This window comes from Mus caroli, chromosome X (genome assembly GCF_900094665.2).
Source record: "Mus caroli chromosome X, CAROLI_EIJ_v1.1, whole genome shotgun sequence".
NCBI lineage: Eukaryota > Metazoa > Chordata > Mammalia > Rodentia > Muridae > Mus > Mus caroli.
Genome location: NC_034589.1, coordinates 122648572 through 122659668, shown reverse-complemented (window position 1 = coordinate 122659668; position 11097 = coordinate 122648572). Strand labels below are relative to the sequence as shown.

Below are 11097 nucleotides of genomic sequence, written 5' to 3'. Positions count from 1 at the left end.
GAAATCGGTGGCATACCTATATAAAAACATAGAAAATGCTCTTCTACACATGTCACTTCATGAGATGAAAGGCACGTCTCCTTTTATGTATAATACAGGCTCTAAGTGAGTACTTTAAAATGGAGTGTGAAAAGTTGACGAATGTGTAATAACAATCAGGAGATGCTGAATTACTGAACTTTTGAAAACAATACACTTTGTTATCTGTAATTAGATACTTAAGAGGAAAACATGCACATCCCGATGCAAGTATTCTGTGATTGGAGTTGTGTGTTTGTTTGGTTTTCCCTCCCAGCTACTAAAACTGGCTTAATTTAGATCTATAAAGAATGCCGGATGGGAATGGGTTTTGAGGCTTTGGGAATAAGCTAAAATGACTCTCAACTTTCTCTTCCCCTTTCCCAACTCCCACAAAAAATAAAATATTTGAGTCCAAAATACTCCTAGCCTTAAGTGAAAGCCGGTCTTGGTGTTTTCTGTGTAACTTCTCAGAAACTCATGGAGAAGGAATGGCTCATTAACAAGATGCAGTCAATCAGAAAAACACGTTTTAGGATAAAAATATATTGAACATAAGGCAAATAGAAATTTTATGAAACCATTTCTCAGTGCTTGGATGGTCTTCCTTCTTCACATACCTAAGTGAAATCCTGGTTCACAACACCGCGTGAGGTTGCTTAACACTGAGTATCCCCAATGAGTGTGCTGGCAGAGAATCCGTTTCTGTTGGTTGGCCCCAAGACTGAGCAGGTTTCAAACTAATAATTTTATTTTATTCTCTGAATATGAACGTTTCTTACTCTTGGGATTGGGATAGAAATTGGTTACAGTCTTTTATATCTTCAAATCTACATTCATTGGGATGCCTGTTGAATTCACTGATGGTACAAAAATTTTGCCGATTTGAAGAATGCATGTGGATTATTGGCTGTTTGATAGAAAAGAGGGGTTTCCCTGAATGACAGTAAAATAAAACCCCACCCCCTGGCCTCGACCTTTCACATCTGCTCTATGTATCATGAGATTTACTCTCTTCTTTTAAGACAGGTTTTGATTCTCCATCATGGAGAACACACTTTCTCTAGTGAATTTAACATCAAAATAAAACCTCTTTAATGAATACTATCATCTTATGAAGGTCGTAATCCAAAATCTAATGAGTTTTGAGAAGCAAAACCTGTCCTCCAAATTTTCTCCAAATTAACGCCATACTCTTATTCCAGGGCGTCAGTGAGGACTGTTTAAAGGGCTTCCCCATCCCATTCTAAGCCTTTCTTATCCTCCCTCCTTTGCCAAAGTAAAAGCCTTGCAAAAGATAATACAGGAATTGTTCAATTTGTATTCTTTCTTTTGGTGTGAGCAGTACAGTGGTAGCAATTTCATACCATCGCATTAACTTACATGTGTAGGATGAATCTGCAGCAAAGCAAGAAGCAGCAAAATTGGTTTTGGTTGTCTTCCTACCCCCAGCCTTGCCTTGTGTGGTGCTTTGATTTCACACTGTCTATGAACAGAGCTGCCGTTGCTTCTCAAGTGCTGTTGCTTCCCTTTTGTTTTTGCTCTTCAGAGCTATAGTTAATCTGACTGGTTTGTGAACATTTAAGAATAGGTCAGAGTTTGTTAGTGACTTTTACCCCATTACAAGAAATATAATTGAGTTGAACAGGGATTTTGAAAGCGGTGCCTTTAGATCTGATGACAAGTTACCAGATAACTGCCAAGTTGTCAGTTATCCATTCTACCATGTCTTTACACCTTCTTTATCACTAACACAATTTTGATTTCATTCTAGGTAATTGTAAGATTTATTAAACAAGTCTCTTTCAGAGCTCTATTTGGTTATATGATTACATTTAAGTTTAAAGTATCTAAACATGTGACTACACAAAAGACAGGATGATGTCTTATCCTGTCTGCCTTCTATCTGATGTTAGTCTGAATATAATATAGAGTGCAGGTATAATTGACCACAATTAGAGTCGTCTCAGATCATGAGGTAAACTTGAAGGTAAAAACCACAGAACTGCTGGGCGTGGTGTTACACACCTTTAATCCCAGCACTCGGGAGGCAGAGGCAGAGGCAGGCGGATTTCTGAGTTTTAGGCCAGCCTGGTCTACAGAGTGAGCTCCAGGACAGCCAGGGCTATACAGACAAACCCCGTCTCGAAAAACAAAAAACAAAAACAAAAACAAAAACCAAACCAAAAAAACAAAAAAAACCTACAGAATCAGGATGGTGGAGCAGGTTCACAGGTCATTTGATTGAATAACCTGGATTGCCTTATTTAAATGTTAACAGGTTTACTGCTATGTAATGGGGTTTACTGCTATGTATGTAACGGGGTTTACTGCTATGTACAGCCAAAGTTGATACTAATGATACAGTAGAAGTAGAAATATTTTCTAGAAATAAAGGTTTACAAAGCCCCCAGAACACTTGGTAATAAAGTTCAAAGCAAATCAATAGTTGTCTTTTGAAAGAATTTTTTGTTTTGTTTTGTTTTCTGAGACTGTTTGAAGAAATTTTTGCTTTTTTTGGATCCTTTGACAAAAACTATGTTCTACTTTCTTAGTTGTTTAAAGTGTATAGATTGTACCATGTCAAATACTTTATAAATGCTATAAAACAAGGAAGGCACCTTATTCTCATTGTCGAGCACGATGGTCCTATGGTGATGGTGGTATTCCTGTGGCTGGTGTCCTAGATTGGGATGCCCCTAGAGGGAGACACTTTTAAAAGGAGAAGTAATTTTGAGGAACAGGAAATAGAAAAGGTCAACCACAAACCATTCTGATTTCAACATAATATTATTTAGCATGACTAAAGCTGTTATTGGGAGAAGCAGTGGGGGCAGGTACAAGGTATAAGCTTACTAGATATACACAGCTTATCCAGGGTTGCTGTATACTAGGCAACCTTCACACTAAGAAATGCATGTCAGCTGACACAGTGAGTTTTTCATTGGCAAGTGGTCTGGGCTCCTTTGTAAAATAAACAAGCTCAAACTCCATCTTCTATCTCTTGGCATTTAACCCTGCTGCTGCTTCCTTGCTTCACTATAGCTAGGTCCTGTCCCTTAAAGTCCCTTGCCCTTGGCTCAGTGAAGATTGATGAGGGTGTAAGCACGAGAAGTATTTTAGTAGCCAATATCTCTGGAAGAGCAGCAGAAATACTGCTGTCAGTGGAAAATTCAGAATGGCAGACGATAGCATCAATTAGGGAAGGATAAATGTAAACAGTATATTAATATCACTGTCAGATATGGATCAGCTCAGCCCTATGAAATATCTGGAATCCTTTGGTTGTTGTTGCCATTTGTTTTGGTTGAAGAATTTCTTGTGGCTTCATCTGTTTCCTTTGGTTCAATATGCCTGTCTTTTAAAGCCCTTCTACCAAGGACAATGGGCACGAGTATGATGTTAAGAAAGAAGAGGAAAATACAGAAATACCAAAGCAGCAAGTAGACCACTGATTACTTCATAGTCTGTAAATACCAAAACAGAATATTCATCTAAAGAAATCACAAATGCAGTTATTGGCTAAGGAGCTTTCATAGAAAAATTGATTTAAAATATTCTAGGAGACGTTGAAGCAGGACTTCTGTGCTGCCAGCGACAATAATTTTTGGTTATACACTCATACCTGGTTTTGAATATGGAGTCACTTTTCTTTCTTGTTAGGGAACAGCATGCTGTCAGCAAAATTAAGCCCTAGATGAAACTTCTTCAAAAAAGGAAAGCCAAAATGAAATCATTTTTAAGGGTATAAATAAAATAGATCCACGCATTTCCTGACAGCCCAAATGAGAAGGTCCATATTTATCTCAGTAAGCTTTCAGCGTTAGACTTTAGGAGCCAAAGTGACAGTTTTGGACTCAGCCAGACAGTGAGTCTTATATATAAAAACTCAAAATAGATTTTCTTTGCCCCTAGTCCTGCCAAAGAGCCATTTTAGGTGTGCAGGAAGGCGCTGAGCACACTAATGCATGGTGTCCTTCTGCCGAGTGGGAGCAATGGATGGCTTCCCCTCACCTGCCGTTTCTTAATTGGAATTGAAATCCCCAAAGAATCTGGAAGGTAATATGATATTTCTTGTGACTTCACAGAAGTTAGGCCTTTTGCACCCCGCCCCCCTTATACTTAGAATCATTGAAACTGGAGATTAAAATGCAAACGGCTGCAGTCTTATAATGGAAATAGATGCCTGGGCCGTGGGCATTTCTGGAAGAGTTCAATCATTTTGCGATTAGAGGCATTCGTCACTGTTGTCATTGTCAGAAGATGACGAAGTGGATTTAAGTAAGATAAGATAATTCATCCCCATTTTTTTTTAACAGAGCTCAAGGCTAACCTTTTGCAGGATTCCTAAGAGCTTTGTAGTTGTGTTCTTTTATAGCATAGCCTCTGCTCTCCTGCCTTCTTTCTCCTCTTCTACATCATTGCCTTCAAAAAATAGATAGTTGGAGTGTCCTGTATACTTTAGACCCCATATTGAAATCCAGAAGTTTTAGATTTCCTGTGTGGGCAAGAGGGAAAAGAGATGATGGGGTGACTGGGCAAGCAGGTTATGAAGCTAAGGTGTTTGAGGATTGCCAAGGGGGAGATATGGTAGTGAGAGGAGAAGGGGGATCGGAGGTAGCTGTTGCGTAGTTTGGCTAAGGGTGTCTTCTATGTAAGTTACACCTGCTCTTTAATGTAGTAAGTAGCTATCATAGAACGTCAGGTAAAAAATGACATGAACAAAATCTAGATGTGAAAAACAAACTTCCTGTGAAAGCATTTATGTTAACCTTCAATCTACAATGTGAGAGTTTCATCAGGCACAGGCGGTCACTGTTAGGGTGAAGAGTGTGAACTGGACTATTAATACAATTGAGGGGTGATTTAGGAGGGAGAATTGGAAGCATGTGGTAAGAGCCTGGTGTAGAGGACAAATGGAGAGATTACTTAAAATACCAAATACAGGAGCCAGAAGAGATTGCCTAGCAGTTCAAAGCACTTGCTATTCTTACAGAGGACTGGGTGGGGTTGGGTTCCCAGTGCATGCATGGAGCCTTAGGTTCCATATTCAAGAGGATCTTGTGCCCTCTTCAGGCCTCTGAGGGAACTAGGCATCCATGTAGTTCACATTCATACACAGGTGAAGCATATACACGGGCACTGAGGTTTCTTTGGTGTTGCTCCTCGGGATTGGGAAGTTGACATAGGGAAGAAAGGCAGGAGTAAGTGAGGCTGCTCTCCCTCTGACTGATTTGATCTGAGTGTGGCAGAAGGGATAGAGTGGTGAGGCTTTTTAACCCAGGACTCGAAGGCAAAAAGTTCTGGCAGAAATGGGAACACTGTCTCCTTTTGCCTTCTGGCTTGTACCTAAGCTGAAATAGACTAATGTATGTATGGGTTTATTTGCTTCTTTCTGGTGCTTATTTGTTTCCATGTAAACCAAGAGATGGTTTGAATGGTACTTAAACATGCTCTTTTCTTTCCCTGTTTGGATTGATGGTCTGCCTCATTAAAGGACTCGTACTTTCCCACTGTGAAATTATTAGTGATTGAGGTATGTTATTGGAATAAGATATGTGTTCTATGTCTCACATGCTCAAGATTCTTGGAGACAGAGAAGGGTGGGGAGTAGAAGGAAAGAAAGGAGGGGAAAATGTAAGCAGAAATCCAGACTGCAAAACTTTTACATAGAACACTGCATACTTCCTAATATATGTTGGTGTGTATAGGTGTACATGCATGCATATATACCTAGGAAATACAACTGTAGTTATTTTCCTATATGCTCCTGTATTTGCAATCATGTATGCTGGCTGTCGTTCTCAGAAAATTTACATCCTCCACAGAGCAAGGTACATAGAGTATTTTAGAGACTATTCAATTTTTAGTGTCTCCATAACTTAAAGTTACTGGCTAATCATTGGAAACAGCGTCAAAAAGAGTAATTTATTTTAAAAAATGATAGCTAACACCACTAAGTTCATACAGCCTCAAATTGATCTCATCTTTCACATTTTTCTATTTGAAACATAAATTAATTCCTAGTATAATTGGAGTAATCCAAAAACGTCTGGGGCCTCTTAAGTAATTAATAATAGAGGGAACATTGTTAGATATATTTGATTGTACTTTCATTTTGTGACTATTAATACTCTAAGTACAGCATGTGTGCTATTAATTAGTAACTTGCTAATCCTAAGTCAGTCTTGGTTATAGCTGTTTCTATGGATTTTCTCAGTTGTGAAGTGGGAGAATATGACTTTCTAGTCCACAAAAGTAGACCAGGTGAGGGTTTTACTTGATGGAAATTTCCAGACAGTTATTGTCATGACACAATAATGTTTAGTTGAGCAATGCAGGATGTTATCTTCAAATGAACCTACAAGGGGCGTGACAGATTGGCAGAGCATGAATCTTGAAACTTGATCTTTCAGGGACGTCAAAGTTAACATTACCTTCAACTCAGTTTTTTTCTTTCACTTTTGTACTCTTTCCTCTTCCTAAGGAAAATATGGGGTAATTAGGAACTAGGTCTTACCATTGCTTTAGCAAATGGCTAGTCCTCTATAGTCTGGGAGGAAAGGCCCATTTGGTTTTTCACCCCAGTACTTTCATATGTCTCTTTCTATGGATTTTATTTATGAGTCTTCATGTTTCAGAAAATTGCCTTGGAACATTATGTATCCAGATACTGATGTAAAGAAAAGTCAGATGTGAAGGTTCTAAAATGTTGAATTTGTCTCGAGTTGAGGGAGACCCAGAGACACAGGACCCCTTTTGCTAAGTTAGCTTTCTCCTTTGCTGAGTCGGAGCAGTTAGAATATTTAAGTGTTGGCCTGCTGTGACTCACTGCCTGACCAGCAGCTTTATAGACACTTAAGTCCACAGCATGCCTTTCAGGTAATTAAGCACTGGGACTATGCACACAAGTTTATGCTTTTCTTCATTGCTTCTGGGGACATTTTGCCATCACCCCTTCATTTTTACTTTGTCAAAACAACACAGTAAAAATAGGAGATTTGGGAACTATTAGGGTCTACCCAAGTCTGGTGATGCAGTTCAAACTGGCATTTTTGCCATCCATCTTAGGCAGGTCTAGTCCATTCCAATTGCCAGGAGTATTCTCAACAAACACTTCCCCCATTGTGTTCAGCAGCAACAAGGCCATTGATGATGATGTAGAAGTTTATTAGAACATGAAGAGAGGAATATCCTACAAGTAATTCTGAAGGATAGGCTACTTGGAGGCAAATGCCTCATAGGCAGAAATTCATGGAGTAGCATGCATTCATTATATGTTGGCTAACAGAAGGTTAAGCGTTTGAACTCAAACTTCCTATTAGACTCTCCCAAGCATGCGGGCCACCCACCAGTTGCAAGGCATGATGACACGACAGATGACTCGACCTCCTTGGTAGCAGTAGGGGTATGGGTAGTAGCCTAGTAAAGGTTCACAGACACGGCGGCAGTAACGGTTGCCTCGACGACAGTAAATACAACAGTAACCTCTCTCATCCAGCATTGGGTCAAATTCAATTCCATTTTCAGTCTGAAAGAAGAAGAAAACAGTGTTGGATGGAGAAGTCTTTAGGAGGAGGTCCCACCAAGCAAGAGAGGACTTTGTGACTCTGAGTTGAGGGCGGGGGGGGGGGGCTGATGAGAAATTAAATGTCTTAGCCAAATCACGGAGACGTAGCTATGCCATCAAGGTTGGTTTTTGAACACACTCCCTGGAGAATCTGAGTTTCTTAACTGTTTGTTAAACCCATGATAACTTTTTCAAGTGCTTTAAGAGGTAGTAAGTTTTATGAGAGTTCTTTTGTCTCTGCCCTGAACATGAGTGCAGTGGACAGCACTCACATAGTCATTTACAGGAAGGTCTTCCTCGCTTGCTTGTCTGGTGTGACGGGTCTTCTCCACCTTCACTTGCGGGACCACCCATTGCTCATTCTGGTCAATCCCCTTTTTTTCGCTGGTAGGAAAGTGAAGATCTTCACCGTCCTCCTCAAAGTCCTGTAATTCTGAAACTAAGATAGCAAACACAAAATTGGGATGCCATCACTTCGCAAGAGCTTCCGAGAGGAGGGGTTAGAAGACAAAAGTCAAGAAAAGCTTTTTCTGTCTGCCCTTTGACTGGGATAACTTAGGCACACATGGACTGTATTTCCTAGCTGTTTAAGTGGATAGTTCAGAGACTATTTAGCTTCACACCAACCTCATTGCTTGTTTGACATCAAACACTTACTCCTTTTCTTAGTAATATAGTCAATTGACAAGACTAGGGACTTCTGTCTCCCTCAATGGATTTTTAGCTGCAAGTGATCAAAAATATTTCTTGATTGTCTGATTTGATTTGGTGTTAGCTGCTCTCCCATCAATTTTCTTTTGTTTCTAAATTTTTTTAGGCTTATGTTTTTTTTTCATATATGGATGTTTTGTCAGCATGTATGTCTGTGCACCACACACATATTATGTCCACAGAGGGCAGAACAGGGTATCAGATAACCTAGAACTGGAGTTGAAAATCATTGTGAATCACTATGTGGATACTGGGAATTAAACCCGGGTCCTCTGCAAGATCAACAAGTGTGCCTAACCACTGAGAAATCTCTCCAGCACTGCCCCCACCCCGTGTGTGTCTCATTTATTTTCAACTTAGGTCTGTGGAAGACTTACTGACTAGTCATCAATGTTTCCATCCTTGTTCTTTGTTTTGCAGCATCCAAGTCCAGGATACCAGATTGCATTTGTTACTTTAAACAACAACAACAACAACAACAAACCCCCACAATCAAACAACTCCAAATAATACCAATAGAGGCCTGCATTGTTGAGACAGTCCTGTCTTGAGTAATATTACTATATTACTCTGTAGTCTTTGTACAGAATGAGGGAGGCCAAAGTCTGTGACACCTAGACAGAATAACGTGTCTGGGGACCTTCATCTTCTCGAATTAAAGGTTGTACTTTTCTGCTCTGGACCTCTAACCTTCAATCCCATTTATTGTGATTCCTTAAACACACACACACACACACACACACACACACACACACACACACACACACACATGATTGTCCTATATTCTGGGGTAGAATGTCATTTGACATGAAAATTCTTGAGGCAGTGGTGGTACACTGTCTGGTCTCTTCTCTCTCCAGTTCTTGGGTTGGACCCACTGTGGTTTTGAGGAATAGTCTGGTATCCCTGCTGCAATGAATATAGATGTACAAAGAAAGATAGATTAGCTCTTTGCTATCACTGGTCACATTACGGTGGTGTTACCTTTCCTGAGATATTTTAAAAGCCTGTCAGCATTAATTTATCTGATTTATAACTTGGCTGTGAAAACTTCCCTCTTCACCACAGTCAGCATATACAGTTTCTTCCAAGAAGGTATAAACTGATCATTTGTTTTCATAGAAATGTGGTCTCTCACAATGCTGGAAGCATTAACCTGTTACAATCTTTTTTTTTTTTTTTTTTTTTTTTTTTTTTTTTTTTTTTTTTGATAGTATATTGCTCTGTAGCTTAGATTGGCCTCGAACTCAAAATCTTCCTGCCTCAGACTCCTGGCTACTGGGAATACAGATGTGTATCACCATGACTAACATGTTACCATCACTGGAAGTAACATATCGGGGACAGGAGATCATACCTGCTATTAGAGTGGGATTGATCCAATACATGGTCACATTATCGCAAATCTCCAGAATTTTAGAATTTTTCAGGAAGTCTCTGTTTTCAATAGGCTTTTCTGCAGGAACCCAAATCACTGACTGTTCAAAGAAAGTTGTAGTAATTTCTTCATTCTGAAAGAAGAAAGTAGGTCAGAGTTGGGATTGGAGAAGAGTTAGTGTGGCCAGTTAGATGATATGGAATACCAGTGTGTTTTGAGCCTGAGAGTTGCAAGGCTAGGGTTGGCTGCACATGAGCTGTCTCCATGCCCTGCTGATAGTAGGTGCACATAGAAGAGCTGATGACTGGGCCTTTCCTTCTGTGTCTGGCTGCAAGGCTCCTCATTTAAAAAGGGCTTCACCTGCCATCATCTCCCTTGAAAAGCTTTTCATGATGTTCTGGGCACTCCCTGGGCCACACAAGCTTTAATTTGAGCTTGTACTATGAGTGATTTATGTGTCTCCCCTTTGAATGGGTGAATACCTGCTGTGTTTTACTGGTGTAGCTAAGGTTGAACACAGGATTTCACCTCAAGATGGAGAAAAATGAAACGAAATCAAACCAAACCACTCTTATCATCTAAATTAGCCAATTAACCTATCATTTTGGATTTACAAGAAATTTGTCTTTTCATGTTTTAAAGTCTTCCACTTATGGAATGTGAACTCATTAATCCCACTCATTCTAAATGCTTAATGTTTATCTCACAGAGGGCTCTGCTTTACAGAGCTTTGCAGAGTTTTGTTAAAAATACCATCTCTTCCCTTTCTAGTGCTGGGAGTGGTTGCCTCGAATACCCAGTTCTTACCGACTTGTTAATGCGGCTGCTTTATGCGCCTGCTCTGAATAAGGCCTTTTCTCCCCTCCTTTGTTTTTTCCTGGTTTTATGAGGTTTCAGTGTGTTTATTTATTTGCTAAAATATGTCTTTGTGTAATTTTTTTCTCTGAACCATTCACAACTTTCAAGTCCTGGCTCTTTTGCCCTCGAGTCTGTAAAGATCTTGGAACACATTGAAAGGGATTGCAGAAAATGAGGTTGGTATGCGCCCTAGCTTTGTTAGCAAACTTGGGGCTATTTAGCTACTGACTCTGCATGTTTTCCAGGTGCACGCCATGGCTACTGTTCCAAGGGAAGTCCAGGCTTTTGTAATTTTCCAGCCTGAAAGAGACCTGTTGTGTGACATTCTGTTTTCTTGGAGATGAGATGATTTTACTATCATGAGGTGAATATGTGGATTATTTAAACGATCTCACCAAGTTAACTGAAGAGAAAATTGACCCAGAGAAGATATGGCCTTTGTTTATATATCACTCCAGAAAAAGCCCATTATATCGCTTTAGCCTCTCATTGCTGCCTGTCTGTACAGAGCCTTCACAGGGCCAAGGAACTCTCTTCCCATTGATGTTTGACAAGGCCATCC

General features: G+C 39.9%; 1 protein-coding gene across 1 annotated transcript in view; it reads right to left on the bottom strand.

Moving 5' to 3' along the window:
* Positions 1-7167: 7167 nt before the first annotated feature.
* The window catches only part of Tnmd (tenomodulin), a 17977-nt gene continuing 14047 nt past the window's right edge, over positions 7168-11097 (bottom strand). The window contains exon 7 of the mRNA XM_021153624.2: positions 7168-7549. Within this exon, the coding sequence (XP_021009283.1) occupies positions 7340-7549 (210 nt within the window). The 3' untranslated portion in view covers positions 7168-7339. The remainder of the gene's footprint in view (positions 7550-11097) is intronic.